Source organism: Sphaerodactylus townsendi, linkage group LG02, assembly GCF_021028975.2.
Source record: "Sphaerodactylus townsendi isolate TG3544 linkage group LG02, MPM_Stown_v2.3, whole genome shotgun sequence".
In the NCBI taxonomy this organism is placed as follows: Eukaryota; Metazoa; Chordata; class Lepidosauria; order Squamata; family Sphaerodactylidae; genus Sphaerodactylus; species Sphaerodactylus townsendi.
The window spans coordinates 67,344,383-67,368,510 of NC_059426.1; the positions used below are offsets into that span (position 1 = coordinate 67,344,383).

Consider the following 24,128-nt stretch of genomic DNA (forward strand, 5'->3'; position numbering starts at 1 on the left):
GTAGCATTATTTGCTGAAAGTTTATTGGTAAGATTTTTTTTAGCTCACCAGTATAACTGGTCTTTTAAAAAGACACATACACCCATCCCAAATCTTGTGGAAGCACTGAGAGCTGACAAGCCCAAAGCTTTACTTGTATATTCCTTGTACCACACATACAGAAAGCATAGTTGCACTTTGATCAATAAAAGGATCCAAATTAATTGATAGGAACAGTATAGGTCCATTTTCTCCACAGCTATATTTTCTTTTAAACATGGAGATTATATGTTTGGCTAACCTCTGTTGTTTTCCATGTACCATAGGAGTGACCGTCCACACTACTGCCTTTTGCTACTTCACATGGGGTTACCCAGTCTGGTAGATGACCATGAGCAACTCTAACTTCAGTTGAGAACCCGAAAACTTTAACTGTACACCTGGAAACAATCTCCAAAAACATCTGGCCGCTTTACTGTGCATTTTACATTCTTGCTGGCTTTTGCAGACTACATCAACTCATCATGGTGGAGTACTATGAAGCACTGGGTCTCCCCCGCAATGCTTCTTTAGATGCTATTAAAAAAGCGTAAGTACAGCTTGGTCATGTCTAGCCTCTGGTCTCTGTTGTCTGTTACAATAAGGGCTCATGCTTGGTCTCAGTCAGTTTAATAACCAGCCGAGGGGAATATGCATTTCATTATTTTTTAATACCTTTCCTCAAAACACAGTTTCCAATAAATCAATGTTTAGTTGGAAGTCTTTTGAAATCATCAGGTATAACTTACCCTGTGTGTTCTTATGTGGAAGGAAATATAGACTCTTTCTCCCCGAAACTCTTGTTGGATGCATGTTGCAGTACAGTAGAAGATCACAGTCATTTTGTTCCTTGTGCTGGGCATGTTTTTGGTATTTTAAAATAGACTGCCAAGCAATTGAGCAAGGACTGAAGTACCATGTCATATGATAAGTGAGTGAATGGCCACAATGTTCTAAAGGCACGTTATAGTTTTTATGCTGAGGAATGTCTCCATAATGAAGTAATGACTGAGCTCTATTATGTGAGGCCTTTGTGAGTCATGAAGATTCAGGCTACCTTAATTTGGAGACCACACAAGAAACTGGCCCAAGTAACGAACACATATAATGCAAAGCAGGACCATAGCACTCTGCTAACCATAGCACTCTGCTAACCATAGCACTCTGCTAACCATAGCAGTGACCTGTTTACATGCCAAGTTTAACATACTGGAAGTTGTCTCTTAAAGATACAACCTTTTTATTTTCAAAGAACTGATCAAGGCACTTAGGCTGACTCTATGAACCACACAGTTAATGCAGCTTTTTAGAGGAAGGCTGACGGTACTGTTCTAAGCAGTCATACCCTTCTAAACTACTGACTTCATTGTACTTAGAAAGGGGTAGTAGCTCTCCAGAGAACTGCACTGTAAGCCTGCCTAGGTATAGGTAGAATGTTTCCTTCAGGAGCCCAGCCTACCCAACAGGATCTTGCTGCTAGGTAAAAGAAGGCTGCTGCTCTTACCAGCACATCTCAAAGCCTTTATTGCTGTGTGTGAGCCATGTGTGGAAAGTGAATACGAATCACACAGTATCTATTCTGCCATTATTTCTCCCTCTATCTGCATAGGAGTTGGAAGAAATTGCAATCTGTACATGGAAGGTGAAGGTGGAGTAAGGGCAGGACAGTGTACTTTTTGCTACAGTCAGTGTACCTTTTTCTTCAGAATCATGGCCAGGCTTGTTTCTCATAAGAAATGGCTGTCCTTAGGTTGCTTTAAAACAAGGGAAGGGGAAAAGAAGAGTTAGCCATATTACAACTATCTCTGTTCCGCATTTGCTCAATAGAAGGCTGCCCCCTCCTTTCAATTTTCAATTGGGAAAATGGTTTAGGGAGAAGAACTGTTGCTAGAGTTGTGAATGTCAGGGGGGAAAAACAATAGTAAGGAAAAAGGTATCAACCCCCCCCCCCCCACGCCCCAGATTTTTTTCAAGGAAAGCAATTGGAAAAACTTTGGGAAGCACAAAAACAAAAAAAACCCCACCTGCTATGTTTGTTTTTTTCTTTTGGAATGTGCTTTTCCAGACAAGGTTTTACTAACGCAAAATGTGTACTCTTATGACATAAATAATTGTTATTGAAAAAATTGAGGAGCACTGAAAAAAATACCTATAAACTTAAAAAACTTTTTAAAAAGCGAAATGAAAGGGTTTTATTTACTCAAGGTGCACTTTTGGGTGGAAAAACTGGGAAATTTCAGGAAGAACTTTTGATACATTTTTTGTAGAAAGTGAAATTGTTTTTTGGCAAAGGTCGACCGCAATCAACATGCACAGCATGAAAAAATGTGAAGACTATTTTCTGTTGTTTTTTCATTGGAAAAACTGGAACATTTTGTGGAACACTAGAAAACTACAGTGAAATATTATTTTTCTCTAGGAATAAATGAAATGTCTTAGATAACAAATGCAGCAGTTTATAGCTTTCTCTCACTTTACCATTTGGTGCATTTGCAATTTTGCTTGTTGAAAACTAACAGCCCCATCCAAAGGTGGAGGGAATTCACCCTTGGGAACACTGCTTCTGAGGACACTTACCCCAGCAGAGGGGCAATTCCGTGGGCATGCGGCCATCCCTTTCCCTCCCCCATGCTCCCAGGCATTGGAGCATGATGCTGAATGCCACCCCAGTGTCTCAGTCACTGATGGTGTAGTGTGGGGGCAGTTCAGGGCTAGGGAAGGAATGGACATTAATCGGCTCCCTCCCGGGCTTTGCTGGCATTACCTTGGCAGGGCACAGTTAGAACTTAAATAAGTCTATTGTGGCTCAGTGGGGAATGGAGAGGCTTTCACACTTTGTGGGCCTCCCTACGCCACAAGGCAGCCTTTTTGGGAGTAGCGGGGTGGTGCCACATTGGCGCCACAGCCCATCGCTTCTACTATGGATGGGGTTGTATGTCATTTATAACTGTAAGTTCTATAAATGTACTAAATAACACCATTTTGTATCTTAAATTATAAATTATACACTCAATAAGCGAGGGATCCACAAGGACCTGCACAGGCCACCTCATTTTCCCTATATCTCCACTTACCTTTTACTGCCAGAACCAAGCCATGAAGACTGGCTATACTATGCGGTTGTCTGATATTGACAACCGAAGGTATTCGTTTCTTCAAGCTACAAGCATTGCTTATTTTGCTGTGTGTGTATGTTTATAATCTTTTCAATTGGTCTTAAAGAGCAACCCATGGAACAGTTCAGGTTTGTAGAAAGATGTCTTACCCATTCACAGCTCTGTTCTCCAGGTTTAAGTATCCACAGATTTGGCCATATTGAGAATTAAATATATTGATGATGTTGTTAAAACAGCAAAATAGATTGAGGTTTGATAATAAAGTTAATGTTACATATTTTTCAGTGCTTCCCAATTGTGATTCCTTCCTTCCTTCCTTTAGACTCATCCCTCATGAAGTCTCTGGGAAATCCCAGAAAAAAACTACTGGGGATCCCTCTCCCCCTCCCCCACCCCGCTGCATGATTGAGAAGCTAGAAAGTTCTGTTCTATTGAAAGAAATCCTTTCTACTGAATCCAAACCAACCTTCAAGCTTTCCACTATCTAAAGTCCAGCTTTTCTGTGAAAATTTGTCCAGTTCTTGTTATGCATTTCATTTGATGTCCCCCTTTAAAATTATTTGGATTCTATGTCTTTTATGATATAATTCTTTTTTAAAAAAATATTTCCCCATTATTTAGTGTATTGTTTGTTTTTCATAGTCTCTCTTTTAAACTTTCCTGAATCAGAAACATTGCAGCAGGTTGCAGCAGAAAAATTGCAGCAGGTTGCTCTTCTAGTAGGTTGATGGTAGGTATTCTAAATAATCAGTGATTTTATTTCATGGTTCCATACAGGTACAGGAAGAAAGCTCTGAAATGGCACCCAGATAAAAACCCAGACAACAAGCAGTATGCAGAACAGAGGTTCAAGGAGATTGCAGAAGCATATGAAGTTCTTTCCGACAGTAAGAGTTCCACTTTTCTCCCCGCCCACCCTGCCACTTGCTGATCCTTTTTGCTACTGTCGTTTCTTTAAAAGCTGCAAAAATTATTAATTTTCATGGATATTGGATGAAATAAGGATTGAGATTTTAAGAGCAGTTTTGATGGTACAATGCATTATTTGTGCTTTTAGAAACAATGTCCATATTCAGACTGGTTAAAAAAATATAGGACAAAGCACAGTGGAACACTGCTGTGCTTATTTGTGAGTAGGTGCAGCAATGTGTGCAATTTGGAAGATGGGGGATTTAAGTCCCTTGTGGGGTCTGTGTTATGGCCTCTTTGAAGAAGGACTGATTTTCCTACACAGAAATTCTGAACGAAAAGGGCAACATTGGAAAAGGATCTCAACAGGAAGCACAGACTGTCCCAGGACTTTGCAAGCTGTCCTGTCACTTATCACATGAAAGAAGGGCTAATGCAGAATGTATCCATCACAGTCCTTGGTCTGTATTACTGTTGAGGGCTTGTTAACATACGGCATGTTTTTTCAGGCACATGTAATCAGAGCAAAACAGATCTGAGCAATCGCCACACACAGGGCTGTGAATATTTGTTTGCCTAGCTTAAACCTGTGAAAGAAAATACAGGTTCTCATTTCGAAGTGGATCTTTCTGAAGTGATATATGGGGTAGTGATTTCTCCCTTGATCCCTCAATCATGGCTTCATGCTAACTGAAGATTCTGTCTCTACAAGTGGAAGACTGGTGGTAACTCATCTCACTGTTTACCTGTCTTTTCTGAAATACCTTGTTCTTTGAACTGCAGTTTTTGAAAAACTGGTCAGGTATGTACATGGAAGATGTTTCCATTCACTCATGTTCTGTTCTGAATGCTAAAGTTTGTAAAGATGCAAAAATCTTGTGGCTCAGAAGGGAGATGGCTGTCTTACAGTGCAATCCACAGGTGGGGGGCAGGGCGGGGCAAAAGCCCTATGGAAGTGATGCAATCCTGGCACAAATGCAACTGGTGCAGGTGGCATCCGTGCTGGTTCAGGGACACATACAGTGGCACTGGAAAGTGGCACAGGAACACTGCGGAGAAGCACCAGTGCAGGCATGGCAGCACCACAGCCCTGGTACAGAGGCTTGCCCGTTTCCAAAGGAAGTGTATGTGCAGGGCAAGGCCAATGTTACTGAGCTCCCTGAGTCATTTCAGTCCAGGAACACCCCACTTTTACAGTCACAAAGTTACACCTGCCAATATTGTGGCACAGCCCATAGAGCCCATTAGAAGCATTTCTGAAGTGCCCCCCCCCCCACCATTGGTGCAGTCCTTCTCCAAGGCTCCAAAGTGCTCAGGATGCAAAACAGTCCCCTGGCCATTGGCAAGCTCACCCAATCAGAACCTAGCAAACTCCATAAGGTAGGATGAGTGACATGGGGTGCTGCCCAACAGCAACCCTCCAAGGGGATTTACAATGAGAGTTGTAGCACTCATGGTTGTGGCAAGAGCACAGGGAGACTGCTTTGCACAGTAGGGCCAGCAGTGTGCACAAAAACCCACCTGGAGACCAAAGTCTACACACACTGTGGTTGAGCCCTGCCACTGAGCCTTCATTACAGGTACAGCAGCACTACATTGAGGATCTGGCACAGTGGCCGCACCATCACAGGTAAGCAGATCAATGCACCCTTGAAATAACCTTTCCAGCCTCACCCCCCCTCTCCCAGGTACAGTAGGCCTTGCAGGCAAGGCAGCACCTTTGCCCATCCAAGCCATGTGGCATCAATAGCTCTGGGACCTACCAGTTACAAGTGACCCCTGTCTCCATCCAGAAGGGTGCATGTGGCATTGGGGCATGGCTTGGACAAGAGAATGGCTGTACATGTGTTCCTCACCTCCTACAGCCATGCAGCATTGCCAGTGGTGATGGTGTGAGGTCATAGGAGTGAACAACAGCATATCACAGTCACAGGATGCTATCACCCCAAAGACAACTGTCACCCTTTCTGTTGCAGGGAACAGCATCCCTCATTAGAGTATGCCAAGAAGTGTCGACAAACAGTTGTTGGCAGTTGCCCCAGCACCAGGCAGGAGACCAACAACCCAGTGGGGAAGCCAGAGGGGGCTGGGCCTGTGGTGCCAATGCAACAGACCCAATCCCAAAGTGAAGAACTGGACATTCCAGGTGATCCCCCATGTGCCCACCAGGGAGCTCCCAATCTTCCTCTGAGCCCATGCAATCTGTCGTCCTCCCGCAAGACTACAGCAAGAAGCAATCCAACTAGTGTGAAATTGGATGTAACCTCCAACCTCTCCCAACCATCTGCCTGAATGGATCTGGCCTATCAGAGCCCCTCCTACAGACATCAAGTGATCTGAGCCCTCTGCAGGTGTTAGCGGAATGTGAGCCACCAGGAATTCTGGAGTTGGAGATAGAGGTCTGTGAAGAAGGTATAATTCTTGTCCTTAAGTTCACTGGGAGATAACTCACCCAGTATGACAACCATTTGGCCTTTTTCTTGACATGGCCTGCCTATGTCATAAACAACGAGACCCCTTGCCCCTTATTATGGCTATAAAACTGTGTTTACGTTTCCACAGAGGAAATTAGATTTTCCAGGACAACATTCCAAGAACCCAACCTGCCAGATCAGCAAGATTGATCTAATGGGTCAAAAGGAGAGAAAGATCAAATAACTCAGGTCATGGGGATTTGTGACTTCTTCTGGTTCAGACTTCAGACTAGAAAGAGACTTGCCCAATCTGATGCCTACCACTTCCTAGCTTTGTGTAAACTGGAACTTGTTATAATTTTTATCTTTCTCTTTATTTTCTTTATTTTTAATAAAATCTTTAAAAACTCAGCAGTTTCAGAGTATCTGGATTAAAGAACCCTGTTCTCTCGGTACGTTACAGGAAGCAAGGGCACCACACCGCCCCTTTTCCTTCACATGGTGGCAGCAGTGGAATTCCAGTTTTCTGGGTTTTTTGGTAAATGTTCCAAGTTTTGCCAGCATGGAGGCTAACTTTTTTTGTGGCAGTCAGTGATAGCAGGGCAAGGGCAGGGAGAAGGTGGTGATGAAGTAACAGAAGTCACTCTGCTCGAGGCTTCACAGGATGATGAACCCCAGGAACGGGTGTTGGTGATCCTTGATTCTGACAGTGGATCGGATGCTGGAGAGGAGGGAGACTGGGACAGCCTGCATGATTCGACAGGAGGTGAGACAGCATCCAGGCGGGGAAAAGTGAGAGGTGGAAGCTCAAAGCATGGCCAAGGTGCATCGGAGGCCTTCCCAGGCAGAAGGGATGACTGGATGGAACTCCTTAGAAATGTCATGCTCAATCAGCAAGCAATACTGAATTTCTTAGCAAGTCAACAGCCGGTTAAGGATTAACTGCAGAAGAAGTTTCCCTGGTATGAAGTTGGGATGGATGTAAGTGTGTTTTTGAATCTCTTTGAGGCAACATCCCAGAATTATGAAGTTTCCTGGGGTGCACGTGATGGTGCTGTGATCACAGGTCTCCGGGGAACAAGCCAGGTTGCTGAGTGAACTCACTCAGCGGGGCGAAAGGGACTATAAAGTTTTTCGAGACATTGCTTTGAAGCGTTTTGGCAGGACTGAGCAACAGTTAAGCCAGCAGATTCACCAAGCTTCACCGAGACAAAATGAGAGTTATGCATGCATTTGTTGCAAGGTGCAAACAGATGGTTACAGACTGGTTTAGCATTGCTGGTCCCCATGTGCCCACCAGGGAGCTCCCAACCTTCCTCTGAGTCCATGCAATCTGTCATCCTCCCCCAAGACTACAGCAAGGAGCAATCCAACTAGTGTGACAATGGATGCCATCTCCAACCCCTCCCAGCCACCTGCCTGAATAGATCTGGCCTACCAGAGCCCCTCCAATGGACATCAAATGATCTGTGCTCCTTTCAGGTGTCAGTGGAATGTGAGCCCCCAGGAATTCTGGAGTTGGAGATAGAGGTCAGACCCTCCCACACTGGTTTTCCCACACAAAATAAAATTGTTATTTCTGTTGCAACCTTGTGTTGGCATCTCTATGAGGGTGGAACAGCTGCCGGGAGGGTGGAGAGGTTGAAGGCACAATACTGGACAGCCAGTGCCAGCACTGAGGGCACTTCAGTGGGATAACCTGCCTCCCCTATGGTCACAACAGAGACCACCCGCTCCCCTGGCCCCACTCCCAAGTTGCCAACTGTGGGTTGGGAAAGACCCATAGTCCGAGGAGCAGTGGTGGGAGGTCAAGGGAGTGAGGAAGCTCCAAGTTCAGAAAACATCACTACCCCTCCATTCTTCAGGGGAGTTCCACTGGTCAAAGGTGGACTGACCCTGGGGGAACACCAACAGGCCATTGGTGGTTGACCCCAGACAGCTTCCTTCTGAGGGGGGCTCTGCCTATGGGGGGATTGCCCTCTGCCACATGGCTGAGGTGAGCTGACATGCGACCTGGTGCTGCTGCCACAATGCTTCCTGCATCCACTCCCAGGCAACATAGCCCTGGAGGTCCTGTCCTGATGCCAATGTCTCAGCCCCCCTTGATGTGTCTCCACCACTGCACTAGGGTTCCCTTACGGGATTCAGGATAAGGAAGGGCAAGTGTTGACACACTGCAGTGTTATGCAGCATGACACAAATAGCAAACAGTTTGACCGCTGGTTCTGGCTGTATGGCCTGACAGCTGCCAGTATGATGAAGGCAACAGAAGTGCTTCTTGAGCTGGCCAAATGGTCTTGGTGCAGCGGGTTGGTTGTAGAAGCCCCTGTCATCCAGCTCATCATGGCTGTAGGGAGTAAGCAAGTATGACAGGAGTGGGTACCCATGGTTACCTGTGGAAAGAGAAGGTATCTGTGAGGCCCTGGTTCCTGCAGGGGCTGCCACCTTCCCCAACTCACCCAGCAGTTACCTCTTGCCCCTCTAGCTGAAGAAGACATTTGATGTTGGAAACTGTAAAGATCTGGTCATCATGGACGCTCCCAGGGGATGTGGCCACAAGGTCCATGAAAATTCCATGGTGGTCGCGGGATGACTTTGATGTTGCTGTAGAAGTGATGGCAGTTCCTGTGATTCATCATGAGGGGCTGTCATAACAATGTGGAATAGTCCATGGCACCCACAATGTTGGGGAAGCGCTGATTGCCTCAAATTCAGCCCTTTTCAGGCTGAAGTCCACTGCCTCTATCAGAAACCATACATAATTACAGACCAACATTACATCAGGAACCCATGCAGCCAGACCTTCAGAACCTCTGCCACAACCCCCTAAAACACCCCCATTGCCTGGAAGTGTAGGGACAAAAGGACTTTCTGTAGCATGTGGATGGTGGAAGGGGCTGGCACCTGGCCATGGAGGCAGCTGCCAAGCATCTCACAGATATTCTGAATGGCAACCTTGTCCGCCCAAAACAGATCCAGGAAGATACTGTCTGAGAGGTGAAGGGCGCTGATCCTCTCTCTGTACCAGCCCACTCCATCCTCCTGATACTCTCACCCATGTAGGTGGCCATCAAGTGGGAACACCTGGAGGGGGACTATAAGAGGCTGGAATATGCCTCCCAGGAGGATCACTGGATGGAAGGTCTGTCTGCCACTATCTAAAGAGCCTCAGCCGTCTTGAGGCATTGCTTGGTGTGGGGTGGGGTCAGGCATAGGTGGAAGGGTCTTGGATGCCCTGTCCCATTCTCCACAGGCCTCTGCAGCTCCAGCTCCTACCTCTCTGCCAGCAGCACCCCTTGGACCCATCCAGAAGAATTGCCTCCATCAGCAAGCTGACACTACTCCCTCCCTCCCCCTCCTTTGCTTGGTCCCGCCATTCTCCACTCCAGGGTCTGCCTTCTGCATTTCCTTTCTTCCCAGTTCTTCCATTCCACTGCTGGCCGTCAGTCAAGGCCCCTGCCCCACCCTCTCTATGTCGGCACTTCTGTGCTGTTGTTCCCTTTCCCCCGCTCCTGCCTTTCCCCCTTCCATTCTGGTGCTGGCTGTGGCACAGCTGCTGCTTAGGATTCGGCTCAGCTGTGTTGTGGCTGCACCATCTCCAGCCGCAGTGCAGCTTCCCCCTCTTCTAGAACATAAGAACATAAGAACTAGCCTGCTGGATCAGACCAGAGTCCATCTAGTCCAGCATTCTGCTACTCACAGTGGCCCACCAGGTGCCTTTGGGAGCTCACATGCAGGATGTGAAAGCAATGGCCTGCTGCTGCTGCTGCTGCTCCTGAGCACCTGGTCTGCTAAGGCATTTGCAATCTGAGATCAAGAAGGATCAAGATTGGTAGCCATAGATTGACTTCTCCTCCATAAATCTGTCCAAGCCCTTTTTAAAGCTATCCAGGTTAGTAGCCATCACCACCTCCTGTGGCAGCATATTCCAAACACCAATCACACGTTGCGTGAAGAAGTGTTTCCTTTTATTAGTCCTAATTCTTCCCCCCAGCATTTTCAATGAATGCCCCCTGGTTCTAGTATTGTGAGAAAGAGAGAAAAATTTCTCTCTGTCAACATTTTCTACCCCATGCATAATTTTATAGACTTCAATCATATCCCCCCTCAGACGTCTCCTCTCCAAACTAAAGAGTCCCAAACGCTGCAGCCTCTCCTCATAAGGAAAGTGCTCGAATCCTTCAATCATCCTCGTTGCCCTTCTCTGCACTTTTTCTATCTCTTCGATATCCTTTTTGAGATGTGGCGACCAGAACTGAACACAGTACTCCAAGTGCGGTCGCACCACTGCTTTATATAAGGGCATGACAATCCTTGCAGTTTTATTATCAACTCCTTTCCTAATTATCCCCAGCATGGAGTTTGCCTTTTTCACAGCTGCCATGCATTGAGTTGACATTCCCATGGAACTATCTACTAAGACGCCCAAATCCCTTTCCTGGTCTGTGACTGATAGCACTGACCCCTGTAGCGTGTATGTGAAGTTTGGATTTTTTGCCCCTATGTGCATCACTTTACATTTAGCTACATTGAACTGCATTTGCCATTTCGTAGCCCACTCATCTAATTTATCAAGGTCCTCTTGGAGCTCTTCGCAATCCTTTGTGGTTCTTACCACCCTACATAATTTGGTATCATCTGCAAACTTGGCCATCACACTACCCACCCCTACTTCCAGGTCATTTATGAATAAGTTAAAGAGCACTGGTCCCAAAACGGATCCTTGGGGGACACCACTCCCTACATCTCTCCATTGTGAGAACTTCCCATTTATACCCACCCTTTGTTTCCTGTTCCTCAACCAGTTTTTAATCCATAGGAGGACTTCCCCTCTTATTCCTTCATTGCTGAGTTTTCTCAACAGTCTCTGGTGAGGAACTTTGTCAAAAGCCTTTTGGAAATCCAAGTAGACAATGTCCACTGGATCCCCCTTATCCACATGTCTGTTTACAGTACACCCTCAAAGAACTCTAGTAAGTTTGTAAGACAGGACTTGCCTCTACAAAAGCCATGCTGACTCTTCCTCAGCAGGTCTTGCTTTTCTACATGTTTAATAATTTTATCTTTAATGATAGATTCTACTAATTTACCAGGAACAGATGTCAAACTGACTGGCCTGTAATTTCCCGGGTCCCCCCTAGACCCTTTCTTAAAGATTGGCGTGACATTGGCCATCTTCCAGTCTTCAGGGATGGAGCCTGATTTCAGGGATAAGTTGCATATTAATGTGAGAAGATCAGCAATTTCATGCTTGAGCTCTTTAAGAACTCTTGGGTGAATGCAATCTGGGCCAGGGGATTTGGTAGCATTTAGTTTATCAATGGCTGACAGAACTTCTTCCTTGTCTACCACTAACTTCGCTAGTTCCTCGGATTCACCTCCTAAGAAGCTTGGTTCAGGTGCAGGAATTTTCCTCACCTCCTCTTGGGTGAAGACAGATGCAAAGAATTCATTCAGCTTCTCTGTAATCTCCCTGTCATCTTTTAGTACACCTTTTGTTCCTTCATCATCTAACAGGCCTACCGCTTCCCTAGCTGGCTTCCTGCTTTTGATGTACTTGAAGAACTGTTTGTTGCTAGTCTTGATGTTCGCAGCCATGCGTTCCTCATAATCCTTTTTTGCCTCCCTTACAGCTAACTTGCTTCTCTTTTGCCACCATTTGTGTTCTCTCTGGTATTCTTCATCAGTTAAGTTGTACTTCCATTTTCTAAAAGACATCTTTTTTTTCCTAATAATTTCCTCAACCTCCCTTGTTAACTATGGTGGCTTTCTTTTGGACTGGGCGCTGCCTTTCCTAACCTGCGGAACACATTCCAGCTGAGCTTTTAAGACTGTGTTTTTAAATAACTTCCAAGCACCTTGGACATTTTTGACTCTCTTGATTTTCCCTTTCAGCTTCCTGCGCACTATCCCCCTCATCTTTGAGAAATTTCCCTTTCTGAAGGCAAATGTAACTACATTAGTAGTTGTCACTTCGCATGCAGAGATACTGAATCTGACAGCATTGTGGTCACTGTTCCCTATCGGCTCAACAACACTGACTTCCCGCACCAGGTCCTGGGTCCCACATAGAATTAGATCTAGGATCACATCTCCCCTGGTTGGTTCTACAACCATCTGCTCTAAGCCACAGTCATTTAGCATATCCAGGAATGTTCTCTCCTTACTATGACCTGAACATGCATTTTTCCAGTTTATGTGGGGATAGTTAAAATCGCCCATTACCACGACATTTTTGCTTTTGTTGGCCTCTCTAATTTCTTTTTCCATCTCAGAATCCTCTTGTGCACTTTGGTCAGGGGGACGATAATATATTCCTAATGTTAAACTATGCTTCACCCCTGGTATTGATATCCACAGTGCTTCTGTAGAGGAATCAGCTCCCCCTGCATTGTCTATTTTATGTGACACTATGCTCTCTTTGATGTAGAGGGCCACCCCACCCCCAATACGCCCTGTCCTATCCTTCCTGTAGAGCCTGTAACCTGGGATAACAGCATCCCACTGGTTCTCCTCATTCCACCATGTCTCTGTGATGCCCACTATATCAAAGTCCTCCTTCAAAACTCTGTACTCCAGCTCCCCCATTTTAGGTCGAATGCTTCTACTATTAGCATAGAGACACTTGTATACTCTGTCTCTGTCCCTAACCTGGGATTTATGTGTTTTGCCCTCTAGCCTTTTGTAGACACTATCACTTATCACATTGCTATGCTCCTCACTTGTATGTAGTTGATTTAGAAAAACCTCCCTCTCTGTCTGCATCCCCATGGACTCTGTATTCCGAACCGAAGTCACCTCAGCTCCTGTCGGCTTTCCCCCAGGGATCAGTTTAAAAGCTGTTCTGCCACCTTTTTAATGTTGAGCGCCAGCAGCCTGGTTCCTCTTTGGTTAAGATGAAGCCCGTCCCTTTTGTACAGGCCTGCCTTATCCCAAAAGGTTCCCCAGTTCCTGACAAAGCTGAAACCCTCTGCCTTACACCACCTTCTCATCCACGCATTGAGACCCTGTATCTCTGCTTGCCTAGCTCGCCCTGCACGTGGAACAGGTAGCATTTCGGAGAATGCCACCTTGGGGGTCCTGGATTTTAACCTTTTTCCTAGCAGCCTAAATTTAGCTTCCAGAACCTCCCGGCTACATTTCCCAATGTCATTGGTACCAATGTGGACCACAACTGCTGACTCCACCCCAGCACTGTCTAACAGCCTATCTAGACGAAGCGTGACATCCGCAACCTTCGCACCAGGCAGGCAAGTCACCATGCGGTCATCACGCCTCTCACAAACCCAACTCTCTATATTCCTAATGATCGAATCACCCACTACAAGGAGCCCCCCACCTCCCCGAGGGGTATCCTCAGTGCGAGAGGATATCTGACCACCAGCTAAGGAAGGGGTCCCATCTAAGGGAGCATCTTCCACCACCTCAGACTGGCACCCTCCGTCACCCAGACTCTAATTTTCCATGACATCTGAAGAGATGTCACCTTGGGAGTGGGACCCGGATGCTAGGTCCCTGAAAGCCTCGTTTGTTGTCCTCTCTGCCTCTCTCAGCTTCGCCAGGTCTGCCACCTTGGCTTCAAGAGAACGTACACGTTCCTTGAGTGCCAGGAGCTCATTGCAGCGAGGGCACACCCACGACTTCTGCCCTAGTGGCAGATAGTCATACATGTGACACTCAGTGCAAAACACTGGAAAGCCCCCATCCCCCTGCTGGCTTCCTGCCTTCATATCTAATTTTGTTTAGATATTCAAATACTGATTTTAATTAGTGCCTCCCTCTTAAGGTTTCTATACCTTCTACTATCCCTTAAAATATGTTCTTATTTAGTAAAACACCTGCGCGCGCCGTTAGGCGCGCGCCGCTGGTTCCAGAGACTAACTGAAAAGATTTAAAAATGTGAGAAGCCCCACCCCTTCAGCACTAACTGAAAAGATTTACAAATGTGAGAAGCCCCACCCCTTCAGCAGCCTCCACCAATCAGCAGCCCTAGGACAAGGAGAAAAAAAGAGAAACCCCCTGTTTAAAATACACTGTTTAAAAGATGTGGCTTTGAGAAAAGCCCTCTGTAAAGAAAAATCAGAGCTCCTCAGCCCTTTCTGGCCCACTGCTCTTCTCCACTGCTCCTCTTCTCTGCTGGTTCCAGAGACTAACTGAAAAGATTTAAAAATGTGAGAAGCCCCACCCCTTCAGCACTAACTGAAAAGATTTACAAATGTGAGAAGCCCCACCCCTTCAGCAGCCTCCACCAATCAGCAGCCCTAGGACAAGGAGAAAAAAAGAGAAACCCCCTGTTTAAAATACACTGTTTAAAAGATGTGGCTTTGAGAAAAGCCCTCTGTAAAGAAAAATCAGAGCTCCTCAGCCCTTTCTGGCCCACTGCTGTTCTCCACTGCTCCTCTTCTCTGCTGGTTCCAGAGACTAACTTCTGGATTGTGCTGAAAGCCTTTTAAGACAGAGCCTCGGTTCCATGTGTTTTATTGTCCTAGCATCACTCATTCTGCCATGCTTAGTCTACTTGAGCTATTTCTTAGGCGCCTATCAATGTTCTGTTCCTGAACTGTCATTATTGCTATGAAGCAAGCCAAGCAGTCATTGCTTCCCATTTCTGATGTTATCTTTATTGTTTAGGATCCAGCATTGCTGCTGCAAAAAATGCCTTCTTTTGACAGTTGATCATGAGCAGAATGAGCTCTTATCTTTTCCCTCTTTCAGAGAACAAACGTGGTATCTATGATCACTATGGAAAGGATGGACTTGTAGGAAGAGGTAAGTGACAGCCAAAGACTACTTTCTCTATCACAGTTGCAGAAGGCAGTAAGTCTCAAATGAGGTATTTAATAAAGTGCTGTGATTTTTTTCTTGTGGCTTTTTGAACAGAAAGCAGCATAGAGTGGGGCTGGTCTATGGAGAAATCTCCTGAGCAGAAATCTTTCTTTTCCTGCTCAAAATCACCCTCCCCAAGCTGCTATTTTCATCAGGGTAAGGGGAGACACTGCAAACACAATTCATTTGGATTTGAAACTTTTTCATTACCCTGGGATTTATTTTCTGGGGCTTGCCTTCACAATATTCTTAACAAATTCTCCACTCTGAGAAACAAAAAGCAATAACACAATATCAAAATTTCTGTCCCTTTGAAAATTCAGAAAGTCTTTATTTTAGTCCTATATGCTATGATTATTGTTGGTTTGCCCTAATAAGGGAAGGGAAATTATTTGGGACAAAGGATCATTGTTTGTCACTGTAATGTATGTAAAGAATTATTGAGAAAATACTCACTTTTTATGCAACACTACATATGTGTTTCTGTCTACCTACTTTCCTGGAGGTAACCAGGTTATATAAAGGATTTATGATAGCTACAACAAAGCAAGGATGTGGATTTTCCATTTTGTCTTTGGACCCATAATTCTTTGCACCACTTTTCTGAGTTTTTTTATTCTGACTAAGGGCATTGAGCATGGAAAAGGAGTGGGATTTATGTTCTGACAGATTTCAGGCCCTGTTGTCTCACCTATCACTTCTTTAAAAGTTTGGAATTCAGGTTTTTAAAACTTATTTTCTTTCCTTCTTCCCAGCCAGGCCTGAAGGTTCCAGGACCAACATGGGGGGTGTTCCTGAATATATGTTCCATTTCCGCAGTGCCCATGATGTCTTCAGAGACTTCTTTGGGGGACAGGATCCTTTTTTTGGTAAGGTTTACCGGTAATTCCATTTAGAATTGGAAAGAACCCAGCATCCATGTCATTTCCTTGTCATTTATTAGCTCCAGCCCATGATATATGACAAACCAATAGCAGATGTTTACAGCTTCAGATGACCAAAGAAGAAAAGCTACGCCACACACTACAAGCAAAATCTCCCTAGAAACCATCCCAACTGATGGAAAATTTTCCCTTGGCTTCAAATAAACAGCCTGATTATCCAGCAGGCTATCCCAAAGCTAGTGATTTTCTTCTGGCTAGGATGGTATTTGTCCACTTTCTGCTCCCATGAGTAGTAATCAGAGGCTAAATATGATTTGCTGTACTTATTTTATTTTTTTTGGTTCATATCCCATTCCTCCCACCAAAGCGGGACTCAGAGAAGCTTTCAACAGTTAAACATACATAATAAATCCAGATTAAAAACAATGACATCAGGGGGAATCACTGCCCAAATAAGGAGCTCCCTTCACCTCCTGCTGGGTTTGAGGAAGCCCAGCCAGGGGGCAGGCAGAGGGAGCTCCTTATTTGGGCAGTGACTCCCCCTGATGTCATTGCCCAAATAAGGAGCTCCCTCCACCTCCCAGCAGGCTGGGCTTCCTCAAACCCAGCCCAGAGGTGGAGGGAGCTCCTTATTTGGGCAATGACATCAGGGGGAGTCACTGCCCAAATAAGGAGCTCCCTCCACCTCCAGCTGGGTTTGAGGAAGCCCTCGGCTTGTGCAGCTGGCCACGCCCCCAGCCTCGGCAGAGGCCTGAAGAGCCGGCTGGTAAGCAGTGACTCGTGTATAAGCCGAGGGGGCATTTTTCAGCCTTAAAGCAGGACTGAAAAACTCTGCTTATAGGCGAGTATATACAGTACTTTTATCGATTTATCACAGTTTAATGAAATATTTTTCATTATTGCAAACATGGAGAAAAGATCCAGAGTCCAAAGTAAATAAATTCACTTTACTTTTGCAGTTATTTGTAATCATGTGTGCACAGCTGTGCATATGCTTGATACTCTCACTCCAAGTATGTGATGCCTGAGTAAGCCATCTTGTCTTTTCAGGGGATTCAATGCCTTTCAGTGCTTGTGCCGGTGGAGGAAAAGGGTTTCGTTTCTATTCATCATCAACTGACTTCATCGATGGGAAGCAAATCACCACCAAAAGGTGAGGTGGGGGTGAGTCAGCACCAGCTGCAGCTGTGGCCAAACATTAATGAAGTAAGGAGTGTCCATATTTCTAGCTCAGCTCTTAAAACAGTCAGAAATTTGGCAAGTGAAACTTTTCCCCATCATTTCTCCTGAATATCATTTCTATGTCTCAAGCTGGTGTGCATTTGTTTGGTAAGGACAGGAGTCACACAGGATGAAGAACCCTAAAATGGTCATCCTATGCTTGTGGACAAATAAGAATAGAAATAAGGAGGATGGGGAGAAGGGATGACCCACTGACATAAGGATGAGTCAAAAGTTTGTAAGGAACCAGCCCTCCTGGCATTTGTCCTACTAGAGGACCTCCGGGGTGTTGTGCAGTTTTCGGGCTGCATGGCTGTGTTCTAGTAGCATTCTAGTAGCATTTTCTCCTGATGTTTCACCTGCATCTGTGGCTGGCATCTTCAGAGGATCTCTGTTTCCTGTGGGCACAGTATCTCCATCCTGGAGCTCGCTTTCCAGCAGTTCCCTTGAGGCAACTGGCAGGGTGCAATATTCATATCTGACTTTTATTACTATCTGCTTTCTTGAAAAAATAGATTCCATTAATTCATATAACAAATTACATCATAAGTTTTCTCTATGACTACTATAGTAATAACTAATTGCCGCCCAAGGAGGGGAGGAAGCGGTCCGAGGGTTCAGAAGGAGACACAGAAAACCCCATTGTGTGGGTAAAATTTGACCACAGCCGTTTTATTGGTGTGCTGGTAAAAGGAAGCAAAGGTGCAGCATAGGGGACAGATCCGGCACTGAGCAGCATGTCTTTGTCCCCCAGTGACCTCTGGGCAGCATGTTTGCTGTCCCCCAGTAATAACTTTCCCTCAACCCGATACATAGGGGAAAACACCAGTGCCTGGAGCAGCAAGATAGTGGGAGCCATTTGGCCTCTGGATGAACTCCCCTTGCTGCCAGTGGATATGCGAGCCACCAGCAGCCCCCAACTGGGCATGTGGCTCACAGGCTCACTCCACCCCCCAGGCATCTTATAGAAGCCCCTACCAAACGGGGAGGGCCGGCATGCAGGCTCCCCTGAACAGATCCGTCCCTAAGCGCAATCTGCCAGGCTGTGACAGATTAAAGTATGTGATTAAATGCACCATAAACAGAATGCCAACAACAAAAAACTCAGGCCCGCAAGGGAGGGAGCGTGGGAGGAGCCGTCGGCGCTTGGGCAAGAAGAGGCACCGGATGGCCTGGCCTACCCATATGAGGCCACAGCCCCGCCTCCTCCAGGCACATCACTCGATTGCACCAGCAGCTGGGCAGCCCAGCCCCATGCTGGGCTGGATGCCAGCGCTGAGCCTACCCCTCTCCCTGTCCCACACCCAGGCGGCAATGGCAGTGGCCAAGATAAATCTCAGCTGCTCTTTATGTGTGGGTTATATCATGCACCCGCACCCAGATGTTTTGGGATATATACAGTGGTGGGATTCCGCAGGTTCGCACCACTTTGGCAGAACCGGTTGTTAAAATGGTGCTTGTAAACAACCAGTTGTTAAATTATTTGAATCCCAACACTAGATATATATGGGCATCAGGTTAACTGCTCCATTACAATAGGAAATATGAGTGCAGGCAGGAGGCTTATAAGTAAAATGGAAGAGTGGATAGTCCTGTTCACATTACTTCCTGAATGTGCATCTGTTTGTAAAAAAGGGCCTGGACACGTTCACTTTGCAACTGAAACCAAGGACTAGTGCCTGGACAAATGTGATGTTTATACTGCACGTTCTGTTCAATGTAACCTGAGAATTACTCAACACATATTAAAACTAACAAGTGTATGCTATACATGGATTGTTTTAAGTGTGTTCGCTATAATATATGAACTGGAAACATATGAGTCAGTGGATAGTGTCGGGTGTTGATGTGAGGTGTGCTCAGTCATAAAGCCATATTTGAAGGTCTGCAAGTCACTATATTAGCTGAGCCTTTTCGCAGAGAGCTATTGTGAAGAAATCAAAATATTGTGTGGAAACCCTTGATGGGCACTTAGTTTGCCATAGCTGTTGGTATTTATATTTTCTCCAAGTAAAGATCATGGCAAGTATAGCTAGCTTTTTCACCATCATCTTTGTTTTAAATGAAATGTGGCTGCTTCTCCCACCCCATGCAGTTCTTTGGGCAGTCTGGCTTTCATTAACCCAAAAGAAAGTTAGTTTTTTCTTTCCACTGGCGATAAAACTGTTAACTTTCTGTCAACTCTTTCCTAGAATTGTTGAAGATGGACAGGAACGAGTGGAAGTGGAAGAGGATGGGGAGCTTAAATCTGTTACTGTTAATGGTAAGGAGCAAACCCTCAAGAACAGAACATGCTTGGTACATCTGGAGTTAGGAAAGTTCTTATAGGCTTGCCAAATCTGTGTCAGGGGACTTTGGGGGAGGAACCTGGGGAGGGAGCGGTCGAGAAGGGGAGGGACACAGCAGATTGCCACAGAGTCCAACTTCCATCACAGCCATTTTCTCAAGGGGAATTGTTATCAATTATTTGGAGATAAATTGTAATTCTAGGAGATCTCCAGGACTCACCTGGATGTTGGCAAGATAGCCACAGGTGACTAGAAGAAGGCTGGTTGAAATCCCTGATCAGAACCCAAGTAAAAGTCTTTTATTTCAGAGTGGCTTACACTGAAGTTCAAATCACTGCTCAGCCATGAAAACTGTTAGACTAATCACTCTCGGATTCTGCATGGGCCAAAAACAGCGGTGTGAAAACGGTGTAAAATGGTTTAAAATGGTATAAAAGGGTTTACACCATTTTCACACTGTTTTTGGCCCATGCAGAATATGCCACTGTCTCTTATCCAATCAACCTAAAAAATGTGAGGATAAAACCAGAGATGGGGAAGAGCCCTATGTAAGTTTCTGCAGTGACCTAGGATAAATTGAAGATCTTGTAGTGTAAATAGAATATGACTTCGTTCAAAACAACCTAACACAAAGTTTCACACATTTTTTAAAGTTGAACCTACTTCTACCCTACTTTTCAGAACCTGTAGCTTCACTCTATGCTACTTTCCATCTACATAAAACACAAAAATATGTGATCTGTCAATAGTAACCAAATTTAACTTTTCACCTTTAATACTTAAAACAGGCTGTACTCCATGGCCTTCTGCGCATTATGAACAGTGAATCCCAACCTTGACATCCAGCCTTCAAGAGTTTCTCTTCCATCTCACCCTGTTTCTCCATAGCCTCCCTAGTCCTGGGATCCACCTGTGAGAGAGCTAAAACCCACCCTGGTGTCCCTCTCTCCCAAAGTGAGAGAGCCAGGAAACCAACAAGAACAAAGAAAACAGACTGAGGCCTATCTCACACCTTCTTTGCAGTTTGCTCAGAGCAGTGGTTCCCAAACCTTTTTTGGGCTGCTACTCCTTTGACTCCCAGGCCACATCCCTAGTGCTCCCCCCCCCAAAAAAAAATACACATATAAATACACACCTTTTTCATGCTGTTAGGTCTATTTCAAATCCAAAACAACTTCTAACACAGTAAACACATGTATGTATTTCACAAATAAAACATGCCTTACGCGGCATGGGGCCCTCATACCTACGGGACCGCATCACCCCCTATGTCCCAACCATTAGCGTCGCTGGCGTTTCCTCGTTTGGCAGCTTACAGAGCCACTGGAGATCCCCTGGCCCTGGCGATGGTAGCTGCTGGCCTCGACCTCGGCCAGGGCCTTTGACGGCTCCTGGTCTCCCTGCCTGGTGGAATGCTCTACCTCCAGCTGTCCGGGCCCTGCGGGACCTTGGTGAGTTCCGCAGGGCCTGTAAGACTGAGCTATTCCACCGGGCCTTTGGGGGGGCTGGCCGCGGTTTTATCACCCCCCACTGAAGCTGTCGGTTACCATCTAGTCGGGCCCTGGCTTCCATCTTGGGTCGATTCTTACCCCTCCCTTTATTGGCCCGTGTGGATCGTGGGCGCTTGATATTTTGGATATTTTTTGATATCTTGATATTTTAATTAATATACAATCGAAGCTGTATTAAGTTTTATAGTTTTAAGTCTTATATTTTAATGAATTGAGTTGCACCTTTGTATTGATATGTTTTACTGATTGCTGTTGAATGTGCAACTATTCTGTGAGCCGCCTCGAGCCCTTTGGGGGTGAGGCGGCTTATAAATCACATAATAAATAAATAAATAAATAAATAAATAAATAAATTTGTAAAAATAAATCAATTTATTGAGCTGTTTTAGCAATATGAAAGGGTATTGTTGAAGGCTTTCATGGCTGGATTCAACTAGTTGTTGTGGGTGTTTTGGGCTGTATGGCCATGGTCTGGTAGATCTTGTTCCTAAAGTTTCGCCTGCATCTGTGGCTGGCATCTTTAGAGGTGTATCACAGAGGAAAGTCTGTTTATACACTGTGTCCAGTGAGAAGGGAATGGCCCCTTTGTGAATCCCTAGCCTAGAGGCAGTCGGTGGAGAGCAATAGGTAAAACCTGATTTGAAATTCATCCAGATTGTGGTATTCTGGAACTATAATAAAACATGAAGTGGATATCTGTTGGTGGATATACATTATTAGCAGAGTTTAGCAGATGCCGGTAAAGACCCAGATACTTGTGAGTTGCATAGTGTAAAAGTTTACTAGCTAAAAGGATAAGTTACCATGGATATAAAACAATAAATACTATACTGTACTGTTGCATGTATACAGTTGTCTCAGCACATGGCAAGGACTGAGTCTACCCTCCAGAGTGGCCATTTTCTCCAGGTGAACTGATTTTTCTCACCTGGAGATCAGCTGTAAATTGCAGGAGATCTCTAGCTACCACCTGGAAGTTGGCAACCCTATTCTTGAGTAGGATTTCTTTAGCACTTTTTAAGGCATTGCCATAGCAAGAAGGTCAAGAAAAAAATCACCTCCATTATGGAGATAACCTTAGATTTATTTGATCCTGCCTGTGCCTCATCAGACACTCAGATGAGGCAGGGGTCTGCATGATGCATAGTTCTGAATGCTAACAGAAAGATGCCTTCTCCTTTCTTGCAGGTGTGCCTACTGACAAAGCAGCCATTAGGGGAGAAAGGCATCATGGGGTTCATGGTGAGCCTACCAGGTACAGGTCAGCACCAGAGTTCAGTTACCATGATGATTATGACTCTGATTCCATCTATGAGGTGCGTACTGTGAGGAAACTATTCCCTACTCAAAAGAATGCCTACACAGCAGGAGATGAGTCCCCTACGGCGGACAATGATTCTCACACAGACAGCGAGTCTCACCAAGAGGATGATGGGTTCCAGACTGATGATGATGAATCCCAAATAGATGAAATCTAGCAGCGTGCTGCATATGAATTACATCCCATATATTGGTGGCAAATCAGGAGGAACTGATGGGGAGAAAGAATCAGCCAGTAGACAACATGGAACTAGGCACCTGTGGTGCATGTCATTGCAACCAAGAAGGAGAAGGGAAGAACAGAACATCAAATGTCGAAAACAGCCTACTAGACAGTGAACAACAACAGTCCCTCACCAGAGATAGATTGCCTCCCACAAGTAACAAATCAACTCCACAAAGGCTGAAGAAGGCTCCTAGGGGAGGAAAAAAAAACCACATGTCCTCTTAGTCTACATGCTTACCAATATAGTGAGAACTGAAAATTATGGGATTCATTAGTAAGGAGTTTTGCAAAGGGCAATGGGCTGTTTAATAAAGGTTGGGAACAGTGATGTTGGTCTTGGTATCTTTGTCAATTGCCTAGGAGACAATTGAGTTTTTCCAAAACAAAAGCATACACATGTTGTGATATCTGACTCTGAAAATCTATTGCAGCAGTGGAACTGCCCCTTCTATGCAATCTGTCATTCATTTATCTGGTCTTTAGACAGCAAAACTAAAGACAAGCAAAAGAGATTGGACTTATTTGCTTTTGTATTAACTTTTATTTGGTATCTTGAGATTGCTGACATCCTGCACTGCTGTGATTTTTGATCAATTATAATATGCTTCCCTCACTGATCACATGAGTATTCCAAACTAATTAGCCCTAGAAAATAAGAGAACAATAGGGTCTGCGTACTAGTGGTCAGAGTGTTGGATTAGGCCTGGGACAATCAAGTTCAAGTCCCTGATTGTTATGAAGCTCTCTGAATGACCTTGGCAAATAACTTCCTTTCAGCCTGTGAAGAAATCACTACTGTGGTGTTGTGGTTAAGAGCAGGTGGACTCTAATCTGGAGAACCTGGTTTGATTTCCTATGCCTGCATATGAGTGGCTGAGTCTTATCTGGTGAACTAGATTTGTTTCCCCGCTCCTACACATTCCTGCTGGGTGACTGTGGGCTAGTCACAGTTCTTTGGAACTGTCTCAGCCTCACCTGCCCCACAAAGTGTCTTTTGTGAAGAGAGGAAAGGAAAGGAGTTTGTAAGCCCCTTTGAGTCTCTTTACAGGAGATAAAGGTGAGTATATATTCAAACTCCTCTTCCTCCCACACCCCTGAGGTTTGGATTGTTTAAGCGTCTTTTTTCCTCCTTGTCCAGCTGCCTTTTTAGAAATTCTAATACAGGAAGCAAAAGCCAGTGGGATAGATTAAGCCCCACCCCCCCCTTCCCTTTCTCAAAGCAGGTAACACAGATTTAGAGGTCTTAAAAGGGTAAAAGAGCCTCAGGAAGAAGGTACTTGGTACTAGTAGGAAAATTTTATTTTTTTTAGTTGATTTGATTTACTGGGCTGCCCTCCCCCTTTTGGAGAATTATCTAAAAATTAAAACATTTCAATAAATAAATTCCAATAAATT

General features: G+C 45.1%; 1 protein-coding gene and 1 long non-coding RNA gene across 2 annotated transcripts; one reads left to right on the forward strand and one right to left on the reverse strand.

Moving 5' to 3' along the window:
• Positions 1-503: 503 nt before the first annotated feature.
• Positions 504-22,932, forward strand: LOC125427494 (dnaJ homolog subfamily B member 2-like). The gene is made up of 7 exons (XM_048487000.1): positions 504-568; positions 3,912-4,021; positions 15,173-15,226; positions 16,039-16,152; positions 17,218-17,320; positions 19,581-19,651; positions 22,376-22,932. Exons 1-7 carry the CDS (start codon positions 504-506, stop codon positions 22,663-22,665), a joined length of 807 nt encoding a protein of 268 aa, XP_048342957.1. The 3' UTR covers positions 22,666-22,932.
• Positions 6,828-10,135, reverse strand: LOC125427497. The gene is made up of 2 exons (XR_007243696.1): positions 10,090-10,135; positions 6,828-6,905 (listed from the first exon to the last, which is right to left on the reverse strand). It is a non-coding gene; the product is annotated as an uncharacterized LOC125427497 (long non-coding RNA).
• Positions 22,933-24,128: the final 1,196 nt, after the last annotated feature.